Source organism: Myripristis murdjan, chromosome 11, assembly GCF_902150065.1.
Source record: "Myripristis murdjan chromosome 11, fMyrMur1.1, whole genome shotgun sequence".
Classification (NCBI taxonomy): Eukaryota; Metazoa; Chordata; class Actinopteri; order Holocentriformes; family Holocentridae; genus Myripristis; species Myripristis murdjan.
This window is the reverse complement of record NC_043990.1, coordinates 7,406,417-7,432,507: the sequence shown is the minus strand read 5'-3', so window position 1 is coordinate 7,432,507 and position 26,091 is coordinate 7,406,417. Positions and strand designations below refer to the sequence as shown.

The 26,091-nt window shown below is 41.3% G+C and overlaps 4 protein-coding genes across 6 annotated transcripts in view; 2 read left to right on the top strand and 2 right to left on the bottom strand.

Annotated features, from left to right (window-relative positions):
* LOC115368084 (uncharacterized) overlaps nt 1-26,091 on the top strand; it is a 447,723-nt gene that overhangs the window by 292,049 nt on the left and 129,583 nt on the right. The window lies entirely within an intron of this gene.
* Nucleotides 1-26,091, top strand: part of LOC115368090 (class I histocompatibility antigen, F10 alpha chain-like) — a 410,352-nt gene that overhangs the window by 349,095 nt on the left and 35,166 nt on the right. The gene's annotated exons all lie outside the window — the stretch shown is intronic.
* LOC115368086 (zinc finger and BTB domain-containing protein 22-like) lies at nt 1,780-9,895 on the bottom strand. The gene is made up of 5 exons (XM_030064067.1): nt 9,778-9,895; nt 6,176-6,403; nt 4,790-5,530; nt 4,260-4,538; nt 1,780-3,613 (listed from the first exon to the last, which is right to left on the bottom strand). The coding sequence occupies exons 2-5, from the start codon at nt 6,401-6,403 to the stop codon at nt 2,501-2,503; spliced, it is 2,361 nt and encodes a 786-aa protein (XP_029919927.1). The 5' UTR covers nt 9,778-9,895; the 3' UTR covers nt 1,780-2,500.
* LOC115368089 (death domain-associated protein 6-like) lies at nt 11,499-25,744 on the bottom strand. 3 transcript variants are annotated; one of them, XM_030064076.1, is made up of 12 exons: nt 25,668-25,744; nt 25,405-25,549; nt 23,997-24,254; nt 22,943-23,419; nt 21,271-21,402; nt 20,784-20,900; nt 19,822-20,053; nt 17,720-17,889; nt 16,716-16,872; nt 15,518-16,082; nt 14,689-14,824; nt 11,499-13,890 (listed from the first exon to the last, which is right to left on the bottom strand). In XM_030064076.1, exons 3-12 carry the CDS (start codon nt 24,231-24,233, stop codon nt 13,831-13,833), a joined length of 2,283 nt encoding a protein of 760 aa, XP_029919936.1. In that variant the 5' UTR covers nt 24,234-24,254; nt 25,405-25,549; nt 25,668-25,744; the 3' UTR covers nt 11,499-13,830. The 3 variants fall into 3 exon arrangements, with proteins under 3 accessions (XP_029919936.1, XP_029919934.1, XP_029919935.1); XM_030064074.1 differs by having other exon boundaries at nt 25,405-25,729; XM_030064075.1 differs by having other exon boundaries at nt 23,997-24,251; nt 25,405-25,729.

Below are 26,091 nucleotides of genomic sequence, written 5' to 3'. Positions count from 1 at the left end.
CCACAGCAAGAACACTGCTACCACTGTTAAGCAAAATGAGAGGGATGTTTGAAAAGTCTGGCATCATAAGGACATCACTCACTGTTCAACAGGATGTGCTCAACATGACCACCCCTTCATCCAGACAAATATGCAAACAAAATACCCTTTTTTCTCCGAAATCCAACAAAGCACATCCAAATAAACAGCTGTGCAGGGGTCAGTAATTTGCTGCTGCAGATGGTGCTAGTTTGGGATTTCCAATAAAGTTTTGCTTCAGGTGTCCCAGAGAGTAAAATCAATAGGCTATTTTGGCCCAGTCTCAGTCTGCACTGCACAATCTTAACCCCATGTGTTCAGACTTTTCAGACATTTTAAAAACAAAGTACCTATTTTTCCCTGATGCCTAGACAACTGCCAAAACCAAAACAGGAACTAATACCAAGATAATGCACCTGCCGAATGCCACCACTGCATAAAGATACAGGGAGAAACATGGTTTGTATTTTATCAATCATGAGACAACTTGTACGTCTTAACACTCTTGGCCCTGTATGACTGTGCAGCTTATAAGATCTTTGTGTGAGCTAGAGCCCCCACTGAATGAAAATTTTCCCGAACCTACAAAATGTTGTAGCCAGAAAAAAATAAAAATAAAAAAATAATTCACTTGTGTGAGTGCATAATGGGTACAGGAAAAGGAAGAATTCTTTTCCTTTGGGTCCTTAACTTTGTCAACCATTCAGAAGAGGTACAAGTGTAAACACACTATACACCTTATAGTATACATAAGATCATATCTACCATGGCTAGGTTTTCCAAAATTACCTTTATTCTAAGTTAACTGACGACTTACTTAGTTTAAGATGATTTGGAGAAACCCTGTCCTGAACAGTATTCAGACTTAGCTTGAAATACCATTCAAAATGCTTTCAAATATTTTTTAGCTGTGACTGATTAAGTCCGTGCAGACCAGGTCAAAGCAAACACTGATGGCATTGTTTAGTCACAATTTCTTCAAGTCTGATGAGTAAATGACATATGGTAGTACAATACCTCTATATATTTACAGTAATGATATACTTTTCAAAGCACAAGAACTCTGAATGGCACAGGAAGAAAGAGAAAGCAGGTAAAAGCAGCAAAAATGTGTAGGCCATGTGGGCAGCTTTCCAGCAACTAAATCTTGACTGGGTGACCAACTGCTTCCACTTTTTTAGCTCTTCAGTGAGCAATTACCACTCCAACAGAGAATTTGAGAGCTTATTAATTACAGGTAGTGTATATAAGCAGGCTACAAACGAACCTTTCCTAGGACTTCAAAAGAAGCTCTGAATTATGGCCAAGCTCATCTCAGGTTGGTGGAGACAAACAACTACAATCAAAATGTACCTGGCTGGTAAATATTCCACCTTCTACATATGCCTAGGGTCTATCAGGCTTCCCTTGTGGTGTTGATAAATGATTGTGCCTTTATTAAACTTCAGGATGGGCTTCAGGCAAAGCAGCACCATTGTGTTATCTAAATTAAAATGGCAGTGCTGAGAGTTAGTTGGTTACATGGAACACTGAGGCAGGAAAAGACGTACCACTGCTGTCATGAAGGAAAAAAAAAACACAAATCTGCAACTTGGTTGGTTTTCTTTTCGTGATGAGGTGCGTTTCTTGACTGTTGTTGGCTTGAGATCTGTTAAACCTAGTTTTCAAATTTCAATGTACATGGGTGTGAACTAAGACAATAAGCATCCTTGTCTTCATTCATGAAAACATCTTTGTGCAGATATGTGTTTTTTGTTGTTGTTTTTTTTTTTTTTTTTTTTTTTTTTTGATTAACAGTGATACATTACTGTACAATACTGCAGAAAATCACAGCACTTTAGAACAGCCACTTTTCTACTCTACAGATATAATGTTGCCACAGAAGGTAACTGTTGGTGAAGCACTGTCTATTGATTTTTGGTTTCCTCTCGAGACGCACAGCATTCCTCCACAAAAACAAAACAAACAAAAAAAGAAATCTTGGATATTCAAAACAATAGCTTACTCACTGAGACAAAGGTCCTTTTCGATTAGGCCACTTTAAGGAGGCATGTTCAACAAAGTCTTTTCAGTTACAAGTAACTTAGGATAGCATCAATACTACCAAAAGTTGTCTTTTCAAATATCACACCACAGCAGTCAACTGGAATCCCAAACTCGGATTTTTCTGTAAATGCCTACAGCTTCCTTGGGCTGCGTGTCCACAGGGAACCTCTCTTTCCACCACTGGCTTCTTTTTCCACTGTTTACAGTGGAAGGGCATGTTTTCAAACAGTGCTGTGAGAGTACAATGGTTTTCCCTGCCCAGAGTGGCAGTTAAAAATGTTTCAGCTTTTAGCAAAAGAGTGTTGCACTTCACACAAGTTTTTAATAGTCACAAAAAAGAAGAACAGCAGGAGTCAGGAGTGGCATTTCCTATCACCATATATTGTGCAGCCAGTTGAAAAAGAGGTGCCTGGTGGACACAAGGTGTTGATTTGGTTTAAGTCACGCTGTTGTCATTGGCACTAACTTCACACACGTCTTCTTCACACACACTTCGACTCATTCCCAGACCACCAAACATCCCTGAGCCCTGACCTTGACCCGGGCTCTGGGAGACGACGCCAAGGAGCGCCCCCGCAGCAGCCATGGTGCTGCTCAGACCAGAGCTACTGCTGTTACTACTACTACTGCCGTTACTGCTGCTACTGCCAGCGGTGGAGACGCTGGGATGCTGTGGTGACAGAACAGCACTGGAATGATGTGGAGACAAAACAGACATCCCTCCTCTGCCCACTCCTCCTAGAACACCACTCTGACCTCCCTCCCCTGGAGAGAGGAGGAGATGAGGGGAGGACATTAAATCAGACCCATCTTCTCCACCTCTTCTTCCTCCCTCGCCACCACTGCCTCCATCGCTACCATCTCCAAGTCCGCTGCGCCTCTCGCAGTGCGAGCGGTGTCTCATGAAGCTGTCGCGCCACATAAACTTCTTGCCGCAGCCGAGGCAGTCGTACGGCTTGAGGCCCGTGTGGGTTTTCATGTGCTCCGTGAGGTGATGCTTCATCTTGAACTTCTTGGCACAGACGGGGCAGTGAAAGGGCCTCAGGTCCAGGTGCATGTTGATGTGACGGTCCCTCATGCTCTTGTGGGTAAATGTCTTACCGCAGTGGCACATAAACACTTTCCCTGAACCCCCCGCACCAATGCCACCGCCACTCCCACCACCACTGCTGATCCCCCCACTGTCCATGCCTTCGACACCTAACCCCCCCTGCACAGACAAATGGACCGCGCCGTGCTCTAGGTTGGGTCCTTTAAACGAGGCTCCTCCGACCATGCTGCCTGTCATGCCCAGGGACGGTGGGGCAGCGTCCAGGGAGAGTCCAGACGCTTGGCTGTAGAGGAGAATCTGGTTCCCCTGCATGTCTAAGGGGAAGAGCTGCGCCCGTGCTGTGGCTGCAGACTGAACTTGGCCCAGCAGTGCTGAAACAGCCCGATTAGCACTCTGGCCCTGACCTGCAGTGCCGTCATGAAGGTGCTGGGCTAGTGTCTGATCCATTAAACTGTTTTCAAACTTGAGGTAGTCTTCTGAAGACTGGCAGTAGTCCACCTGGGGAATGAGGAAAGGAGGGTGATTAGGGTTAGACTGAGGCCAAATGCAAACCAATGTACAAACTATTTTAAACTGCTTGGCGTACCAGTTGGGTGGGATTTGCTGCATCAAGACGGTTGAAGTTGTAAATGTGATGCACTTTGATTTTTTAAAATTTTCTTTTTACAGGTTCTCTGGGGTACCTCTTCCCAAGCTAGGCTCTACTTTCTGCACTCTTAAGGCTGCACAGAGCCCTAACAGCAGACAGTAAAGCAGAAGTCCCAGAGGCATGAGCCAGCTCGAGGCTGTGTACTGTGCATCTGCATACCAGGATGCAGTTTGGAGAAGGTATAACTGCATTAGGTCAAGGCATAAATATTCTGGTAAATTCTTCTAGCTACAACAACACTGTACTACTATAGCTTACTGGTGTTGGCAGGTGTTTTTAGATCTTTTCATGGTTTAGATCTTTTTCAGGTTTAGTTAAGTCTGTCTCAGATTTTAGTTTAGTAACATAAATATACAGCAAAGGTGAAGAACAGAAGGTTTGTATTGCTCTGGTCCATATGGTCAATTCATACATTAAGAGAAATGATAAAAAGCAACAGCAGTCTAAAAGACTGGATATCTGGATGTGTTGATGATAATGACTGTTGCAACTGACCTGTGAGTCCATGTCAGTCTCAGCTCTGCCTCCTAATTCTCCAGACAAGCTTCTAACGTTGGAAATGTTGAAGTCAGTTCGCTCCCTCTCTCTGGCCATCTCCACCTCCCGCTCGTCCTCCTCCTCTTCATCTTCCCCTCCCTCCTCGCCGGACACCACAATGAGATCATCGTCTTCGGTGCGTTCAGTCTTCACCACCACCCACTGCTTGCGAGGCATGATGCTGGGTTGGCTATAGGTGGGGCGCTTTTGGGGTGGCAAGGCAGAGTCCTCTCCATCCTTTATATTGAGATATTTAACACATGGCAATATTAGTGAAGTGTATCAATCTCCCTATCAAATGACAACTTTTATGGAGATTGTTTTATTCTTATATTTCTGTTTAAGTGGTCATGAAACCCATTTAAAGATAACACATAATGCATCAAACATAGACAGCTGTCAATCTGAACATGAGCACTGGAAGATTAAAAAAAGTCTTCACTTCACATGACTGGTGTGTGTGTCTAACATCATGATCCAAAAATCACCTGATAGGAAGACACGCCAAAACTATCGCTGACCCCAACTTCCTGCTCTGACAATGAACTAATCTTCTTCCTCCTCCCGCTGCCGCCTCCTCCTCCTCCTCCTCTTCCCCTCTTCCTCTGGTGGTACAACACCTCCTCCTCTTCCTCTTCTATTTCCTCCTCCTCCTCTTCGATGAGAAAGGCCTCCTCTCCAGAAGGGGTGCAGTAGCTGGGGGTGTTGTTAGCGCCTCCTCCATCTCCTGAAGTCCCAGCTGTGGCTGCACTGCCGTCCCTCGGGCTGAAGTAGTTGGTGCTACTGGGAGACTGGCTCTCGCTCAGTGATGGGCGGCTGGGGGGCTGGGAGGCACGCTGGGGGTCGTTGGACGCTACAATCTCGGCTTGACCACCACCACTGCTTCCACCTCCACCTCCAGCCCCTACAGAACCCCCACCTGCACCACCATCAACGTTGCTGCTGCTACACCCAGAGTTAGCTGACCCTGAGCCCCCACTCACACCTCCACCATCCTGGACTCCGCCTCCACTCCCTCCCGCAGCCGCAGCCCGACCTTCCTTGAGCAGCTCAGTGCATTTGTCCACGATGTGCCACATCTGTAGGACGCTGCCCACAGTGAGGTAATTGACGATGTCCTCACGCAGCATACGGAGCTGGCCTGTGTAGGCACAGCTCAGCACGCTCTCAAACGCCAGTGGGTCCATCACTGCTGGGATAGAGACCGTGGACATGTTCTTCAGTAGTACCTGGAGGATTCGACAATATATCAGTATAATGAATTTGTCAATTTGCACTGGCTTGTTATCAGTCTCTCTCCTAGTCCCCATTCTGTCTCCACCTGTCTCTATTTATCACACACCGACACACTTAGCATGGTAGGAAGTTAATCCACTGACCAAAAAAAAAAATTTAATTTGGTAAATTAAATTTGCCCACCAGCTCTTCTGGCAGATGGCCAGACTCTGAACTTACAACTCACCAAGTGCCAAATTCTAGTAAAGTGACATTTGGCAGATAGATTGAAAAGCATCTTTTCTTTTTTCAATTGACCAGCCCTTGGCAAGTAAGCCACAAAGGTAATTGAGGTAAATAACCAGGCTCTAATCTATTGCAATATTTAGTTAGCTAGTAAAAGACTGAAAGCAGTTTACACACAGCACATTTTTGATAAACAATCATTAGCAATGCAAGTAAGATGACCAAGCAGGTAGCGCTAAATAACGTAAGGGCTGCAATGGTCTGATAAGTTAAGAAAATTGTATCCTTTTGCTGTAATGCAGCCTTTAAAACCAGGAAAAGGCAACACTTATGCCACACGAGATCTTGCAAAATTAAAAATTCCAGAAGAATTCAGTAGTAGTGTTAGCATAGAAAAACAAAAACACACACACCTGATCATGGAAGTAGGGAGAGGAGGCAGCAAGGACGCAGCGGTGTGCCTTGAAAACTTGTCCCTGGACCTGGATGGACAGATCACAGAGCTTCCCGTCCTCTCTCTGCCGGTTCAGGCTGTCCAGCACAGAGGCCTGAGCGCTGGGGAAACACACCTGCACTACCGAGCCAGACGGGTCGCTGGGAGCTGAGCTGCTGCCGCCTGCATCCCCAGGCATGGACTGCATCTGGGTAGTGGAATATTGTTTAAATGAGAAAAAAAAAATTATCCACCTTGGCTCTGATGCAAAATGTCAAAATGACTTTCCATAATTATGTTGTAGCACTTTAACGATCTAAAATATTATTCCATTCTGGTTTGTTAATTTTGTATTTCTAAATACTTTTCATTACCTTTGGGCTTACTGAAGGGGGAAACAACTGTAAAACTTCAAAGGAATGCAATTAATGTGTGAAATTAGTAGTAAAATACATTCTGCTGTTCTGAAAAGTGCCTTATTTGAACGAGTCTCTGACATTCCCTGATTTCTCAGGAGAATTTATCAAATCCCCAGTCTGGAACACACCTCTCAAAATCCCATGATATTCTAGAAACTCCACGATTAATGGGAACTCAAGATTTCATCTGACAAATTATATCTTGCAGTACAACTTTCCTAAGTACAGCAGTGGCCTCTCTGCACAAGCACAGTACTTCTGTAGTGGTGCACAACTGTGAGTAACATTTGAAAGCCTTTTATTTCCAAGGACAGAGAAGATAAAAACAGATTTCTTCTACTAGGTAAATGTAACATTTTGCTGGGTGAGACCTTACAAGATGATTTTTGCTGATACACAGCACTGAGGGCAGAAGGACAAAGGCTTGGGAGTCACGGTCTGTCTGACATGTACTGAATTGAGTGTCTGAGTGACATTTCTTTAAATACATGTACCACAAAGTGTAATTATTTCTGAATAGCCACTTCTTACTGCACAATATGCCATGAAGATTTTCTCCTAGGTTTAGGCTAACGTTGCCTGCAATCACATTCAAGATACACATAAAGAATAACAGCGACATCTTGAGGTTGTTTGGGCTACCTCTATTTCATCAATGCCTGCCTTCAGTTTCTTACAATTTCAATTTTTTTTTTTGTATCTGAGAGATTCCAAGAACAACTGCACTCCTACAGTCCTGGTCATTAATCAGTTAAATGTCTTTCTGAAGGGCACCTTGACGGCTGTTGTTGAAACAGGGAGGAGAGTTCCTTTACTCTTCCCACCAATCCAGTCTGGGAATTTGAACCAGCAACAACCCCCTCTTTCATTCCCTTTACACCTTATTTAGTAACTACAGAAATCATATGGAAAAAAAGGGGTCTGGGGCCAAGAGACTTACTAAGGGGAGCAAAATCCATGTAGTATTCAGCAGAAAAATTACATTTTCCTTTACTGTACAGACACAGTTTCCAAAATCCCAAATTTACCAAACAATATAATTAGCATTATCATTTGTAAAATTGAAAAACATCTCCAGATGATGGCTGGATTGATGGCTGATTTGCCAGAGCATTTTGTGGCTGATGGAACTTTTCCATCTTGATTAAGCCTCAACAAATGAGGATGTCATGAAAGGAAAATAAAAGTATACTGTAATGGAGTAGGATAATTTACTGAGTAGAACCAACTGTAACCTTTCTCCTCCAGTATGGGTGGAGAATTGAATTGGAATTTTCCTTTAGGAGACACCACAAGATCAGTAAGAAAACAAGAAGCACCTTGCCGAATTCTCCTCTGTGTCCAACCAGCGCTCCAAGCTCTCTAAACCTGCAAACCACACAGTCTAACTCCTACTTCTATTTCGTCTTTTCTGTTCATACTTATCTACTGAGGTTTGTGCAAGCTACTGAACAGAGTGCAATTGCAGTACTGTTAAGGCCTGGTCCTGCATCCCTAATGTTGCAGAAACCTTGTGCCGGTCATCAAGTCTCCACAAGTTTTTGCATACTTAAGCCTGAAGGACTCTGTCCATTCTTCACATTGCTGAGAATTTGGTTACTCATGCATTTCATTGTTCTTGGGTACCATGTTGTGATATGCTGCAAAAACACACCAATAAGCAGTTTTAAAATGCTATTTCCAGTTTTTTTTTTAATGTGGCTTAGTGTTAATTGTGGGCTACAGACCAGAGACAAATTAAAGGGAAAGTGTCTTAATAAGTGTGTCATAAGGGTCATCACGAACTGCCAGAACAACTTCGGTGTGCTTTGGCATTGCTGGCTCTGTTATGCTGTGGGGGCACCTTCCACCTGGCCCCTCAGAGGGAAGGCTCATTGCAAATCAATACAAAGATAATCTGAGTGATCACCTTTATCCTATATAAAACATATTTATCCTGATGGAAGTGGTCTCTTCCAGGATGAATGCCCCCTTCCACAAGGCACAAGGGCTCACTAAGGAGTTTGATAAGGATGACAGTTATGTCAATTATATGCTATGGCCTTCGCAGTCACCACATCTGAACCCAGTTGGACACCTAGACAGCGCTCTCTTCCACTATCATCAAAACACCAAATGAGAGAATATATTTTGGAAGAATGGGGCTCCATCCCTCCAGCAGACACTGTCACCCATGTGTATGTCTGAGATTACAGTATGTTCACACACTTTGTCACCATGATAAATTAGGGGTGGGGGAAAACATCAAATTTGTGCAGCAATACTGTATTGATACATGGACGCCAAGTCGATACTGTGTTACCAAGAATCGTTGCAACATTTATGACAGCTTTTTATGACAGAGTTGGTCAGTCTGCCTGCTTGACAATCCAATTTAGCTGCAATAAAAAAGACTAAAGTGAGATGAACAGAATGAAAACTTTATCTTAATAGATAAAACAGATGTTGACAAAGTTTCCCCTTGGAGACATAAATTGCAGTTGAAAAAACGTGATAAACTGCAATATTTATATTTTTTCCAATACTCAGCAGCATATTGGAAAAATGTTTGAAATCACAATACTACCGCACGGTAACTTATGCATCGTGATCATATCGCATTGTGGGGCCTCTGGTGATTCCCACCCCTATGACAAATGTAAAGTGTTTGCACTTTGACAATACAGTGATTCCAGTGTACTCAGATTAGTGTGTGTGACTTTGTTGTGTTTTGTAGCGTCCTTAAAAAAAACACACGTTTGTAGATGAACTTCACTGATCATAACCAATAATAACCAGAGGACGTCCATGCATGCAGCACAGAGTAGGAACACGGCAGCAGCAGCAGCAGCATGTTGTTAGTGTGTTCTCACCGCATCTGGAACTCAACAGCTGGAGTGCAGGCACACTTTAGTTGACAAGCTACACGAGCTAACTAATCCATCTTTGGTGCTCCCAGTTTGAAAACATGCTCCCCTCGCCATGTAAGCGCGTTGACAGAGAGAGTCTGCTGCTGTCAACGAGCAAACACCAGAAGTCATGGCACCGCAAACCGTAACGTTAATGAACCCGTTACAGCTGTGACGTTAGCCTGCTAGCTAGCTCCCACGGCTGGCTGCAAAATAATAAATAAATAAATGATCAAATAAAAAAATATATATATCGCTGCGGAAATTAAACTCACGGTGTTAATTGACGCTGCACCCCTCAAACGTGTGGTCACTCTTCCAGCCGGGGGGAGTCGGGCCTGCCAGTCTAGCCTGGCCCTGAAGTTTGAGGATCATTTTTGAAAATGTTGCTTCCCATCTCGCTCTGCAGACAGTGACGCGTCGCCTTTAACAGGATTCCAGACAGACGAGCCAGACTTCGGCCGACAAAAAAAAAAAAAAAAAAAAAAAAAAAAAAAAAAAAAAGACACGTGTGTCTGGAGGTGTGCTGTTACTGTGGTGGGATGACGGAATAATTTGTCACCTGGATTATCTTCTCGCCTCTCCAGCTAGATTTTATTGTTTCTATCAATCGATCGATCTGTAACGCGTGTGCAAGTACGAATCCAACCCATATATGCATATTTATTTCATCGAATTATTATCAGTTTTTAATTTATTATTTTTTTTTTTATCTGTACTTTGAAAAATCTATTTCATGTTCAAATATACACGTTACTTCACCTGTGAACCCAGAATGCTTTAAATTATTCCTGTAAAGCAGGGGAGGATGCTGATTTCTACCTGCACATCAGGTGACTCATATAAATGATGAGCAGGACTCTGTAACTCTGCTTTCATGTCATACGGGACAAAGCGGAAAATTAACTATAGAACACGCAAAAAAAAAAAAAAAAAATAAATAAAAAAAAAAAAAAGTTTTAGGGTGTTTATGAACTTAAGTTTGAACATAAAACGGAATCAGAAATGTTTTATTGATCTCCGACGGAAAACGGGGTCAGGTGCAGTCTCTCAATTCTCAAGAGAAGAATTAAATTATAAGAAAATAGAAAGAAATACGAAAGGTAATGTATGTGCCTTTCTGCATTAGTGACATAAAAGTATGTGAATTACGTGCATTAAGTCTCAAAGTGAAACAGACATTACTCACTTTGTTTATATAAATTTGATTTGCGTGTGTGCGTGTGTGTGTGTGTGTCTTCAAGGTTTAATTTGTACTTTTCCTTTGGACTGCAGATAATTTGAGCGTCTTCTTCAAGGTTGACACACTTCTATGCAACTCATGACGCCATTACCGCACATGGCCACTAGGAGGCGGCAGGAACATTTTTCCCAACAATTATTTACTAAATGCATGTGAACACAAATATTTGTAACTTTTTTTTTTTTTTTTTTTTTTTGCCAATTCAACAAAGTCACTAAGTATTGGTGATGACGTGAGCTGCAATATTTGCATTTCTAGCCTCTTATCTTTGGATTTGCATCTTCAAGTTCATTTTCACTAGATTTTTGGAAGTTTGTTTTTGAACATGAATGGAATATGGCAGATTTTTTTGGCATGTTTTTTCCCGTGTACCTGGATTTACAGAGTCATCACACCATAAATGTACTGTAGTATAATACAGTGTGTGTCATATCCATCACCATGCAGGTGCAACTTAAACCAAACCTTTCCCAATCTTAACTTATCGGATGTGTGACCTCAAGCGGGGCAAGATTATGCCTGGTTACTTACACTCGGATGGGAAAACCTGCTCCTCTGGGGTCTAAACGATGAGCAATCTCCAAGTATTATACCACACATATTTCTAAGCTTGAGAAAGTTGTCTGAGGTTTATCATTCAGATATTACCAACTGTGTGAAATATGAAAATACAAAACACCCTGTTGTAGCCAAACACTGACAGTGTCATAGTTTAAAAAAAAAAAAATCAAATAATTTCTTTAACTACACAAATGAAAATACAACAGTCAGCAGCTAAGACGCTGCTGCATTTATTTCATTATTAAAAAGGGAAATTTAAACAAAACAAAAAGTCACAGTGAATTATGAATCACTTCTTTGTATAACTGAAGCCTATGAGTAGTTAATAAAACTATTTTCCAAATCAACATTAAAATTGTTTTTAAACAGAGAACCCAACCCAATTTCCCTGTTAACTATTTGGAAATTTATAGATTTGGGGAGTAAAACAGTTTTGGGAAATTAAAAAAGCCTTGGACCCATTTTATCTAAGCCAGGGTCCAAACATATTTAAACATTAGTGCACTATCAAGTGTGGATTAACTCAACCAACGCCAAAACTAGGGACTCAGCGATGGTGACCACAACAAATCCTGATGATTGCTACTGCAAGACCAAGCAACATGGCAAGTAATAACCACCAGGTCAGGAGAAAACTTCATTCTCTGTTGCCCACCGGCCGATAGGTGGATTTTACCTGGCAAACTATAACAACAAATGTGACTGGTAAATACCAATTTTGTTTGTTTGGAGGAAGGAGACTTGGATACTGCCATACAGGGGAAGAGGTTCACTCCAAAATAACATGTCCTCCATTAGGGTCACCATTAGGGTAAACAAAAGGAACAAGCACAAATGAAACAGCACTGTAACAACTGATTGCTCATATGAATGTAGAATCTACAGTGTGATAGCACTGAAGTAACTATCTCTTATACATAAAAAAATCATACTTTATAAAATGACAGGATTTATGAGTACAGGCTTTACTAGTAGTTGGCTTTTAAGGATTTAGTTGTCACTGCTTGTTTGTTTTGTTTAGCATTTTAGCATTTGAGAATGAACCTCTCCCAGTGAAGACACCCAAATATTATGGTACCACACTGATTCAAGCTTGATTAAAAAATATACATATATATGTATTGGGGAAAAACAGGGCCATTTATCAAGACAGAATTATTAATGTGCCATACAATGATTTGGTCTCAAAGAAAGATACAGCAGAACTGGACAATTATCCCTTGGGTTGTGGTTTTGGACAGGTTTAAATTTTCAAGTCTGAGTCGATCTCCACTGACCACATTACAAAAAGTAGTTATCTGGGCTAGACAGAAGCACATGTGTAATGGAACTCTTCGGTGCATGGTGTTACTAATTAAGTCCATAAACGTTAAAAGGATTTCTGCTTTTATCCTTCAGCTAACTAAGATTTGAGACTCAATCATTTCATGGCATATTATCTCAGTCAACGCTCACACTAAAAGCTGCTGAGCTAGCTCACAGCTGACGGGACCCATAGGTCTGAATGAGGAACGCTAACAATGGCATTTGCAGTAATTTGATTCGTTTGCATGAAAAAATAGAAACTCTTTCTGAAGAAAAAGAAAAAAAGGAAGAAAAACCTCAATGTGTCTCTTTGACACCATTGCAGTCGCCACCTCTCACAGCAGTAGAGTAGAAACTACCATACAACTCACTCACTCAATGCATATCATAAATAGCAAAAAGGGCATGTAAGACAATATCATCTCAAAATGCTTTTATACAGGGCTACAATTGCCTCTTCTCTTTGAAAAAAAAAAACTATCTAAATATAAAAATGTAAACAAACTGGCAGTTAAGTCCCACAGACACTGTCAGTCAAGAGTGTGAAAACAAAACTACCGTCTCTCTCCCCACTTCTGGAGCACACACCCACTTATTCACATTTTCAGGCACTGGATTGGTTGTGTGGCAGAGGTGGTGGAGAGGGCTTCTTGCATTTACCTTAACTACACTAGCAAAGGTTCACGGTAGAAGTCAAGGAGAAGTCATTTGTGGCCATAGTTTTGCATTGATGAGCAGGAAATATAGCAACGCAACTTTTCTATGCCAACAAACAAGGAAAAAAAAACCCCAGGGTGATTAGCAGATGTTTCTCTGGTCACAGAAAATGGAAACACTTCCAGCGATCAGTTAGCCTGTGTACAAAGAGGACAATCGAGGTGGTTTCCCAAAATCATTCATGTCTCTGTTCATGTTGTCCTGTTGGAGTCTACTGTTTTATAGTCCTTGAAAACATACATCTTTCCTTTATATTCATATTTAATGCAGTGATATGAGGTACTAATGAATTTTTTTCCTGGTGTTCGAAAGCTAGATTTTATATCAGCATTTGAAGCTGTTTAGAAAAACACCTTTTACAGATAGATTCTGCTTCTTCCTCTTTTCAAAGCCAACAGACGAGGACATTCTTGGTGATGAGGTATTTTTGCGATACCGGTCCCAGGAATCATTTGAGATGTAGAACAATCTCCCAGTAGTGTAAAATGTCAGGGGTGAAAGGTCATTCTGAGTCTGACAGGACGATGATCTCATCTGGGTCACACTGGGTGGCCACGTTGACCTGCAAATGCAAACAGTGACACAGGATTAGAGACATACAACTGCACTTCATCACATCTGCTCATAATGGCCAATATACACCAGGCATGGACGCAGCGCAACATGGCTGCTGCATCATAACACATCCATTATAATCCACTGAAGATGCTACACTGATCGCAGTTGGTGTAGCAGGCAAATAAATAAATAAATAAAAAAACACTCCTTCCCGCCAACATGATGGGCTGAGCCAGTGCATGGTGTATTTTATGTTATACACACACACACACACACACACACACACACACGCAAGTAGTGCAATGTAAAATAGGGCAATATGAATGTTCACTGTAATAATGATTTCAGTGGTATTAACCCACTGTTGTTTTGAACCGAAATTCACATATATCAGAAACAATTTGTGGAGAAATTTGTCGACACAATCAGTCCAAGTGTGGCACATAAAACACCTGAATTGAAGTGAAACATTTTGCATTATATTTGGATTATATTGTCTGTGAGGAGCCTCAGCAGCTACAGGAAAGAAAATGAGACACTGTTGGAACAAAAGTTATTTGTAGCGACTTCTGAGGTAAGAGCATTTTTGTCTTAACCAAGTAAAATGACTAAAATGACCTTTTTGAAGTTTCTCTGTTGCAATATCAGCATTTATAAACCCAAACTCAGTTCTATTGATCCAGAAATGGGCCTGTTTTTTTCAAGTTTTGCCACTATTATTCTCACATTAAAGCTGAGAATTGTCATTTATGCCTTCAGTTTATTTCTCATTTTCCATTTAAGTGCCCTCATGTAAGCCCACCTTGTTTTTCTTAGGAGGCGGTGTTGACTGTGAGCTGGTAACCAGATCCTGGTTGGGTGTGTCTGCTCTGGTGGACTCAGCCTGATGAGGAGGACTGCCGCTCAAAACACCCATATCGAGGGGGATGTCTACCTCACTGGAGGGAGGGAGGAATTGGGTGATGAAGGGAGAAGTGGTTTAAGGAAGAGGTTTAAGGAAATAAAGAAAAACAAATAGGAAGAAAGACAAACAATTTGTCTAAATTATTTTGAACTCATCTGTAAATGAACTACGATGGCATTAGAGAAAGGCTAGAAGTGCAGGATCTGAATATCTACAGTCAAAAACAAAGCTTCTTGATGACTTGAAAGTGGGTGGAATGAAACAGTCTTTCCACTGGAAAATAGTCTCCTGGGAAACCTTAACTTCGTTGCCATTTATAAACCACAGAACTGATAATTGGCTGCATAAAGCAGAGCACTATAAGGTGAGTGCTTCAATCAAAAATTCAAATTTGAAAATCGAGAGATTCTTATTATATGTTGTGAAATCTTTCATATCCTTGCATGATTTGCAAAACTGGTTTGTTGCAATGTAAAATCTGGGTAATTTGCAGTAAACAGGTCAAGCAAAAGCATGAAAATTGCTACATTTGCAGTTAAATGTTAATTTTTTTCCACCACAACAAACAGCATGTTTTTCTGTATTTTACATTGCATTGACTCATTGTGTTGTATTTTTAGCTTGTTTGTGTAAAATGGGTAGACTGTCTCACCTGGGAACTTTTGTACATAAAGCTTTGAATTAAACTGAATTGAATTGGTCACATCATCCACCAATGCAGTCTTACCTGTCATGGATGACTGTACATTTTACGGATTTCCTTGAAATGATTTCCTCCCTCTTCCGCTTTCTGCTCCTGGTAGTTCTTGGGCTCGGTGGTGGTGACGTCCCATTGGTGGTCTGTGTGTCACATTTTTCTGTGGAAGAGTCCTCATTGGATAGGACCACTACAGGTGACGGGGGCAAGGAAAAGTGATTGGCTGCAGCTGGGGAATGGTCCGTGGTGGCCTGAGAGAGCTCGCTGGTGCTCACCAGCACAACTGGCATGTGATTAGAGGACTCCACAGCCTCCTCTTTTCCCTTAAGGTTGCTATTGGGCATCTTGTTCTTGGACTGCAAGGGCTCCGACTGGCTGGGACTGTCTCTCGGGGAGGGGCTATCGGACAATGGGGAAATTCCTGGCTTGTCCTCACTGGAGACCGGACTGAACCTGCTTGTGACTGGCACGTTATCGCTTCCCTGTTCCTCTGGACTAACGTTCCCCGACAACTCAGCCCCTTGCTCCTCCTTGCTAATGTTGTCATTCGCTTGCTGTGCCTCATTGCTGTCATCTTCCTCTTCTTCATTATCATCTGTAGACATGAAACAATAGTAATAAAATCTTTCAGCCTGTCTCACATATACTGTAATGCTGAAGAAAAATGTAGCATGACTCCGAATAATAATCAGAATTTTCTCTAGCTTCGGAACACCATGTTCTGATATCTTGACACAAGTAAATGGAGCTTTTTCAGTATTAAGCATTTAGAGCTATTTCTGTATGTGTCATAGCACCATGAAAAGCCACGTCTATATGAATTTAGGAAAAGTCTGAGAAGTCCAATCTGTACACGGGAAAAAAAAATATTTCCTGTATTTGTAACTGCCACAATTGTCTCCACTGTCTTTCAACCCCTGCCAAAAACTATTTCAACTGTAGTTGCCCCGTTGAGAACTGAGGGTCTATCAGTCAGTCTGCCAGTCCATCATATCGCTAGCTGAAGAACAATCTTTCAGTTTGTTCTATATTTATCATTTTTTGTTATTTCTCCATGTAATAAACAAAATGTGGAGATTTTTGCAATTTGATGGCTAGGGTAAGAAAATACCATATGAAGCAGTGGTAACAGGGTATTTCAAAAATGTGCTTTAGAAATGTGCAGGGGACATAGTAGCTTTCATTGCTTGTGACTCTGGCAAGAAATCCAATCTTTCTTTGTCCTAACCTGGTCCAATCTGCTGAATGCTGGCCTGAATCTCCTCCTCTATGTCTGGATCTGAAGATTCATCATCTTCATCATCTTCCTCCTCTTCTTCCTGCTCCTCTTCTGCCACTCCATTCACCACTTCTGTTCTTTCTTCCCCCTCCTCTGACACGTGGCTCTAGTGCAGAGTCCGAAGACAAGCGGCAGAGAGAAGAAAAACAGAAAAGGAAAAAAAAAAAAAAAAACAGTCAGTAGCAGTGATGACACAATCAAACAACTTTAATAAAAGCCTGGGATGTTCTGATCTAATAACAAGTGCACGTCACAGCCTATCCTGGTAAATGTTTAGGTACTGGTACAATTTACTGATTTAATTCCCTCCTCTGGTCCATATGGCTGAACTGATTTATATAGTATTTATCTACAGGATGTGTTTAGAGAGTTTGTAGCAGTAAGGCAAATTACAAACTGATAAGTCAAGTCAATTTTATTTATATAGCACATCTCAAAACAACAGGAGTTGACCAAATTGCTGTAAAATTTACAGCGAAATCTTCCATTTTCGGCCTATAGGCTACCCTATGTGCTAAGCAAAATTTGAGAGACTCAGCAGCAAATTGTGTTATCGAATGCTTTTCATATTACATATTAAATTACTGTATGATTCAAACATAATATGAAAACATGTACATCTTGAGTTGTATCTTTGAAGTTTCAATGGACAGGAGACTTTTGTTTGAAAGCAAAAGACTATTCCAAAGCTTTGGAGCTGTAAGCTTCTCCCTTACTCATTAGCCTTGTTCGTGGGACAGTTAAAAACAATTGTTCTGAAGATCTCAGTGATCTAGCCTTGGAATTTGGGCAGGGGTGCCAGCTCATGTATGGCTTTTAAAACAAATAAAATAATCTTGAATTCAATTTTATTTGACAGTAGGCCAGAAATCAGACACTTGAGGAAAAGACCATCAACTGACTATTACATTGTGAGAAAACATTCTCAACACACACCCCAACCCCAGCCCCACCTCTCTCTCCAGCCTGTCTCTCTCCAGTCGCCTGTTCCTCTCCTGCTCCTCGATGTCATCTTGTCTGACGGCATACCTCGTGATGACCTCCTCCAGGTTGGACAGAGCCGTCTCCCTGTTGTCACGCAGTTTACGGAGCAGTGTGGCGTCCGTCAGAGCCGGGTCTGAGGCTTTAGAGGGGGAGGGACGGAGAGGATGAGTTCAGTGACAACAAGTAAGGGGGAGAGTAAAGATAAGAAACAAAAGAGAAGGAGTTGGATGGATAGAGGGTGGGCGAGGAATAGATATAGGAATGGAGGGCGATGAGGAATAGGGATGAGAGGAAAAATGAATTGGGAAGGGAGATGGGATGGGTCAGGTAAAAACAGTGAGGAATAAATACTCCTTTTCATGGCCTGGATATTTTCACTCTGATTTTCCAGCTTATCATACCTGTATAGGTCTCCTGCATACTTGCAGAGTGTGAGTCCACTCACACCAAGAACAAGGTTGTGGGTAACACCTAACAAAGAAACACGTTAACTATAACCTCTTCCTGTTAGAGTGTTTCCTATTGTCTATCTATAGGAAACGCTATAGATAGGCTATAGGTGTCACAGCCGCCAAAAAATAACTGGTTACAATATTGATGTACAGTTTTGATCTGTACAAGTGACTGTTATGTCACCACTGAAAATACACTGCAAACAGCCAGCATCTGAGTCACTGTTGGCACTTCCTGGAAACTGCAGCATCAATGCTACCGATCTCCAGATGCGCACCACTGGAGAGTCTGCAGAGAGCCAGCACATCTTTTTCCACGTTTGTTTTGCACAAGTCGTGTGAAAAGCTAGTGTTTCTGAACATGCATGCACTGTTTTGAGCGAATACGTGCCTTCTAAACAATATTCGACACACCATTACATTTATGTTTTGATGATGCGGGATGTCATCAGATCGTGGCGTTGTTTTTTTTTTTTTTATGTGATACTAGAGTATCAGAGACATGAAATCAAAAGCACATGACTCAACTCAGTTTTTCATAAATGCAAAAAAGTATTGAACACTAGACACATCTCTAACACCTGCCACATAATTACTATACTCGTTTATTAATAAAGCTATTATATACCCAAGGCTATTATTCCTAATTGATTCCAAGTTTATTCCACAATGCGCTCTAGGCCATAATTCCTAATTAATTCCAAGATGATATTCTAATAATACATGGAGAGATGGAGAGACAAAGCCAACATCATTCAGGATTGTTTTACTGAAGTGCACAATATCTACTAGCTTTGGTCAATTATAAGCATGAAAAAAGCATGGAACAATTTAAGAACTGTAAAGAGGTTGTGAGATATTGATTCTGCCATTCCTGTTATTACCCTACAGAATCAATTGCAGGCTTCACAGTAATCGCGTTAAAACACCACAGTCCCTTTGCTATGCCTTGCATTTTTTGGAAAAAGCTCACAGAATGCCACATGTTGCTTTTGTCAACAGATAATGCTACAATGTAGTGAGCTACTGTTAACGGCAATGCTGCTATGAGGTAACAAGGAACATTTAACATTTTCCAACAGTGGCTAAGAATAAATAAATAAACCGCTGAATACAAGTATAAATCAACACTGCAGTTTCAGACTGGACTAACAACGCCTCACTTTATTATAGAAGGCTATATAGATACTGATATAGAATTTGTTATATGGTTTTGATATTCTCACTCCTGCACCAAAGTGCACCAGAGTTTACTTGAAAGAACATTGATATCTATATTTTAGTTGCTGATGCCATCCATGTTCACATAGCATTGTATCATACAGCCACTTTAGGGGAACTAAGTAGTAAACATTGTTGATTCTGAATGAATATGACTGGGCTGAAGTTAAAGGTTGAAATTATGTTTTCAGAGATTCAGAACAGAACAACAACACACTCCAAAGTGGAAACTGGTGATAAAAATCAACTCTGACTGGTAAGCTTGTAAACTGGCAGGTGATAACCAATCGTTTCAAGGTCCAAATTTATTATGACAATGTCACTGGCTAATAAGACAGTGAAAGCCGTGTCAGTGACCTGCTGACAGAACAGGTTCCCAAACATGCACACAGCCTCACCTGGCTTGTACTCGTCGGTGATGTGTGAGCCGAAATTGTACACCAGGTCAAGGTGCCGTCTCTGCTGCAGAGAGCTCCCTGTCTCTCTAAAGGCCTCCTGGGCTATCTGGTTCATCTGTTTTCTGCTCAGGCAGAGATTGTAGCGCTCATTGGCTCGCAGGACCAGCTGCAGTATGTCTTGGTAATCTGGAGGGTTCCTCTGGGCCTCAGGACTGTTGATGAAGCGCTCAATCTGATAGAAGGGGGCAGGGGATTTCGTTTACGTGTTAATTTGCTCTGATTACTTAAAAATCCAAATATACATACACTCCCCAATAATCAAGGGATTATATTACCGTATTTCATATTGTATATTTTCATCAGATAACAATGCCATATTCTTACAATACTGCTTTGTAGTGTGTGTTTTCTGTGTTTATCATGTCAGTTTCCTCATCAAAGTGCATGTAGTATGCAGTAAATGCAGTGACTGTCCCACTAAATTGGTTTGTTAGTATCATCACATCCTCCTCCCCACAACTTAACCAGGGTCTGCATCCCACCACTGAACCTATGACTTTGTTTTTGCTGCTGTATTTTTTTCTTTTCTTATGTAACTTTGTTTCTGTTTCTTCTGTTTTGTCTTGATCATGAAGCAAAGCAAAAAAAAAAAGAAAAACAAGGTATGAATGAAACTGTATTACTGCTACTTCGCCCACCACTACTATGACAACTGCTTCTACAAATAAGTGGCAATATTTATACATAATTGGCAATATATTTTGTTCAGTATTAAATGATTGCTTTTGTATATTTTTCTTATGTGCTGAAGCATTTTGTTTAACATTTTTGAAAAGCTGTTAAATAAGTAAGGTTTTTTTTTTTTTTTTTTAAAGCTGTTAAATAAATAAGGTGATAATGATGATAATAAAAAAGGCTTTTAACTGCGTCTAAACCCACAAACCCCAAAATACTCAGATCACCTTCTTGTTGATCTCTGGATATCGTGTGCTAGTGTAGCTGATCCTGTGTTCAATGACTCTCCCTGTTAATGTGCTGCAGCCCTTCAGATCACACAGTTTGTCGTAGATCTTCATCATCTGCAAGAAAGGTGGGGGAGGAAGGAGAGAGGAGTCAGGACAGGGAAGAAAGGGTGACACTGGCCCTCACACATGATGCGATAGTTCTGTTGAGTGCTTTGTTTTCTAACGACTTATGTAACTCTCAACAGTTGAAAACTAAGAAGCAAAGCATGAGTGTTACATGTATTTTGAGCCTGTAAAAGGTTTGTAGTTCCTGTAAATAAGTTATTGAATGACACGGTTTCAAGCTATTAACAATCCTGAAACGTGTGTTGTGGAAACTTTTTGCAAAGTAAACCCATATAAATTCAACACTATCAAATAAAGGACAAAAAAAGCCAAAATAATCAAAATAAATAAACAAATACATAATGAAAAAGAAGAACACCTTGCGTTTGAGTTTATGCTCCTGAATGTACCCAGAGTCCTCGGCCCCCAGGTCATTCAAACTCAGCTCACTCTCCTGCAGACGGCGGATCTCGTCGTCGTATACCTTCAGCAGGTTCTCCAGGTACGCTATCTGAGAGAAACAGAGACCACACATATAGAGGCATGTCACCTGAGTTTATCCATGGCAAAGCATCTTCTTATTCCAGAGTCCAGACACACCCGCTTGGTGAGTTGGGAAGTAGGGCAAGGCTATTAATTTTATTACATTCTACACGGATCAGCAGCAGAGGAACCCACACACCCTGTGCCCAAAAAAAGCCTCCGTGGGATTCAGGCAAAAGTCAGTGATGGTAGTCGCTGAAATGTCTGCAGTTTTTAAAATCCATTGTATGTATTTTTGTTGATAGCAGTCGTGTCTCCTGATGATAGTAATTATGATAAGAACAATAATAATGATAACTTAAATTAATATAGTGCCTTTCAAGTGACCCAAGAACACTTAACACATAATGTGGAAGACAAAAAGAACAAGGACAGAAAATAAAAACAGTAATGATTGGCAGAGATGACTGCTATGGGGATGTCCAAATAAACGAGAGGAATATCAGATAAAGTGAGCACATGGACTGGAATAATTTGGAATCATAGTGCAGGGCCAGATTTAGATCACTGTCATTTTTACGTATACTTTCTCAAAACTAGTGTGATCCTCACTGTCTACCGTACCTATTGTGAATCAGCCAATCACAGCTGCTTACTACACTTTGCAGTTTTCTACACAATGCCTATTTTTGCCGTATGACACATCTGTTCTGTTATTAGAGATGTGGCAACTTATTCCAAGTGTTAAGCCACCAAAGCGAAAACATGAAGACATGTGAAAGACGTAGAGAAAAGTCACGGAGGTTGGCGTTTTTGCAAGACGTGGGGTCTGAATGATGCAGGAGCTCCAAAACTACAGTAGCCAATATAACATTACGGCAATGTTTGCCATGAAAAGTAATATAAATATGAGAGTAATACAAATATAAATAATGCATGTTGCAGTTTTATACCCCCAAAAATATTTTTTGGCAGGTAATTCTTTTCAGTTTACCTGCCATTGGCAGATGAGCCAAAAAGTTAATTTTGAAACTGGGCTGCTCTTCACTGCAAAATGAAAAGTTCACTTCTTCACATATGTTTATGGCAATGGTCAGTACATCTTTGTGTGACCTGCTCTTCGCTATAAAGTGAGTAAATAAACGAGATTTAGCTGAATCAGTGCTGACCTCCATTTCATCTGATCATTTGTTTTTTCTACATATGTCAATGACCTATATGAATGTTTAACAGACATTTGTAACAGCTATGTACAACACAATGATAGCAGGCACCACATTAATCCATGAGAATCCAGGTTTTTCCTTCGCTTCTCAGTTATGCACAACACACCTAATCATCACAACCAAACCTCTACAAAACATGCTGAGATCTTTCAAGCACTGCTTTCTTCTCAAAAAACAACTATACAGTAAGTGTAAAAACTTTGGTGAAAATGTATTTGCACAAGTCATGACCTCTCATTTTTTGTGCACATAATATCAGCACATTATTTGTGAAACATATTCCAACAATGATCTACCGATTTCACCTCATATTATACTACATACCACCTGGTTAATACCAACCTGTCTCCTGGATGCCCTCCGTTTCTTTTTCTCCGTCTCTTCCTGCTCCTGCCCATTTTTATCCTCTCTGTCCTCTTGCAGCCCTGAGGTGGAGGGTTCATCATCTTCTCCCGTATTCATCCCCTCCTTTTTCACCTCTTCTTCCTCTGCAACTGCGTGTACTTTGGTCTTATCCTTACTTTTTAGTGATACAGAGGTAGACGGGGAAGAAACTGAGGCTGAGGTAGGAGGACCAGGCTCGGCCTTGGTGAGGGGCAGCCTCCTCTTGACGGCATGCTGCCTGAGCACGGTGCAGAGCTCGTTGATGTACACAAAGATTTTGGAACGGTTGGCCTGAGCGCGTGTCAGACATCGGCCCAAAGTGTTCCTGAACTCCACTGACGACAGAAACTCAGGAGAGGCCTTGGTGTGCTTGGCTTGGAGAAAAGTCAAGACCTCGGGACAATCTTGGGTGACAGATGAGCAGTGCTGCACAAACTGGTGAGAAGAGATAAAGAGGAGAGCGGTGAAGATGAAAAGAATGTGGAAGGGACGGGGTGGTAGAAAGCAGAAATTCAAGGAAGGGAGAGAGAGAGGGAAACAAGAAGAGATTGTCAGAATAAAATTATTAATGTAAATGAATCAGAGATAGATGGGCAGGAGGAAGGAGATGGCGATATAAAGGAGTGGAGTGGTCGGAAGCAATGGTAGATCAAAATACTTTACAGGAACGGGGTTCATTTCAGGTAAAGACAGGGAAAGACTGGCCAATCTGCTGGCTTGTTCAGAATGTAATGTTACTGTCCCTTCTAGCAATTATGATGCTCAGTATCTTCAACATCATCAGGCTGTGAAATCAACTACTGCCATCGGCAAAATGCTGTAGCTGGCACATGTGTCTACTTTACCAGTCATTTGAGTGGATAAAATACATTATTTGGAGGTCCTATTTATTTAAAGAAGATCTAGCTGGCTTTTAAAAGAATGAAATAGTCCGGTGATGACTGAAAATTACCCACTACAACGTCTACTGAACATAAAAGTCAAACATTTTGTGCCCTGCATGTCAGCTCACCTCAGTGAACAATTTCTGATTCTCTGCCTGTAAAACATGGCTGTCCTTCTTCGCTGAGGCAAAAGGTGACTGGGTGATGTGGGTAGGGGCAGGCTGCCGGGCTCTGAGCGGCGAGGTGTGGGTGGTCGGACGCCGAGAGGAAGAGGCGGCAGTGGAGCAAGAGGGCTGAGGACTCTCCTCTTCGTCATCATCGAGGATAATGATGCTTTCTGCCATTGAGGCGGTGGCAACTGCCATTCAAATCCCTGGTCCTCCCTACTTTTGAACAATTGAGAAAAGAAGAGGAAAATGTTCACCAGAGCAACTGACAGCAAAAATATTTTCTAATAAACAATGGGCAGCTGAGCCTGTCCATCCAAGAGTTTATCAGTGCAGGGAACTGAAAACATGGGAAAACAACATGACATAAACACACACAAACATAACTATTATGGTAGTGTATGCGCACAGCTCTCCAGTGGTAATCTGACCCAGTGAATCTCATGTACCCCACTTTGCTGACCATGAGTTGTCTTGTCTCATGGGATGTTAACTTGCCAACGAAATATGAGGATGATGCTTATGTAGTTTCACATAAGATAAGCAGGCAGGCAGGAACACAAGCAGCTCTATACGAGGAAGACTGTGAGAGATAATCAGAGATACAGGGTCCCATGTTTTAATGTGACACTGAGGAGGAAAAGGTAGGTAGGTAGGTAGGTAGATACTTTATTCATCCCGCAGGAAATTCACATTTTTTCAGCAGTATCCACAGATTACAGATTAAGTAAATAAAAAGAAATAAAAATAAAGAATAAGATCTGAGTACAACAGAATAACCTAAGTACAACCCAGTGTGCAAAAAGCAATGTGCAAAAAAACAGAAAAAAAAAAAAACAGAAAAAACCGTGTGCATGGGTGTATAAAATGTGCATAGAGGTAGGTCAATGTGCAAATTTAGAAGAACATGATTCCCACAGGAACTTTAATGTATAGCCTAATGGTGGTTGAGTGGGGGAGGTTTCAATTTTATTTTTAAAAAGCCATTTAGCTAGTCAACAAGACACATTAAGTACCTGATACATAAACTTGGGAAATAATAATAATTATTTTCTGTAGGTTTAAACTGCTGGGTTCAAACAGACCCCAGCTGATAAGATATGTTAGCAAATATGAAGGTAACAGGAGGGTTAAAATGGAGCTGCTGATGATGCATGAAAAACTCCAGCCCTGGCTGACAATAAAAGTGGAAGTCAAATGGTCAGTCAATCAATCAAGACAGGAGAAAATGAAAGTTAAAAAATATCCGTGTAGGTGACGTTAACCGAAACAAAAACACAAATGCGTTGATGGGAAACAGACAAACACACAGGAAGGCAAGTTTTGCGTTGTCACTAACTTACTGTTAAATACTCACACACACACGTACCTGTTTTATAAAGCGATAGATCCGTCCTGACTTGACAACAAAGAAGGATAATAAACCACACGGTCCCACTGACGCTCAGGTTCGCCGTTGGCTAACCTTGCCAGTAGCTAGTTAGCAGTGTGGCTTCGCTAATCAAATAATGCACCTACAAAATACCCGAACAAAAACAAAACAGACGATCTTTTACATGAGATCACTACATTTAGGTGTGTGGCTGAAAACCTCATATTCCCCGGCACACTGTCCTCTGAAAACTCACGTACTTTCTGTTTACCAAAAGAAAAAAAATGCTCGTCAACTTCACTGAGTCCAGCGGTAGGAAACGAAAGATTCAACCGCTCATGTCCACGCAGCGTCAAGGCCTCTGATTGGTTGGCAGCACGACGTTGGTCAGTAACGCCTTCCGCCATTGGCTCGCTCGTTTTCGTTCTAGTGCGCCATACTGAGGGCGGTAGTGGAAAAGCAGTTAGTTTATGTGCTTTCCACGTTTATGCACATTTTTGGGATTTCGCATCTGCACATATAAATTGTAGAGCTAAAAACCGTTTATGTTTTTACTTATTGCGATTTCTCTCTCAATTAGACAGCATTTGGTTCACGTTATGTAGCCTTCCTTGCTAAGCTTATTGTGTGACATGGAGCCTTTTACTTTGAAAAGTACGTAAGTAAAAAGTGTTGACCGGAAGT

Excerpts from the sequence above, each read along its gene's own strand:
- LOC115368086 (XM_030064067.1), bottom strand. The coding sequence starts at position 6,403 with ATGCAGTCCATGCCTGGGGATGCAGGCGGCAGCAGCTCAGCTCCCAGC. Across the intron at positions 5,531-6,175 it reads CTCCCTACTTCCATGATCAG|GTACTACTGAAGAACATGTC; the intron begins GTGTGTGTGTTT and ends CGAATCCTCCAG. Across the intron at positions 4,539-4,789 it reads TTGGCGTGTCTTCCTATCAG|GATGGAGAGGACTCTGCCTT; the intron begins GTGATTTTTGGA and ends CTCAATATAAAG.
- LOC115368089 (XM_030064076.1), bottom strand. The coding sequence starts at position 24,233 with ATGGCAGTTGCCACCGCCTCAATGGCAGAAAGCATCATTATCCTCGAT. Across the intron at positions 20,054-20,783 it reads ATCCAGAGATCAACAAGAAG|ATTGAGCGCTTCATCAACAG; the intron begins GTGATCTGAGTA and ends CCCTTCTATCAG. Across the intron at positions 13,891-14,688 it reads CGCCTCCTAAGAAAAACAAG|GTCAACGTGGCCACCCAGTG; the intron begins GTGGGCTTACAT and ends TTGCATTTGCAG.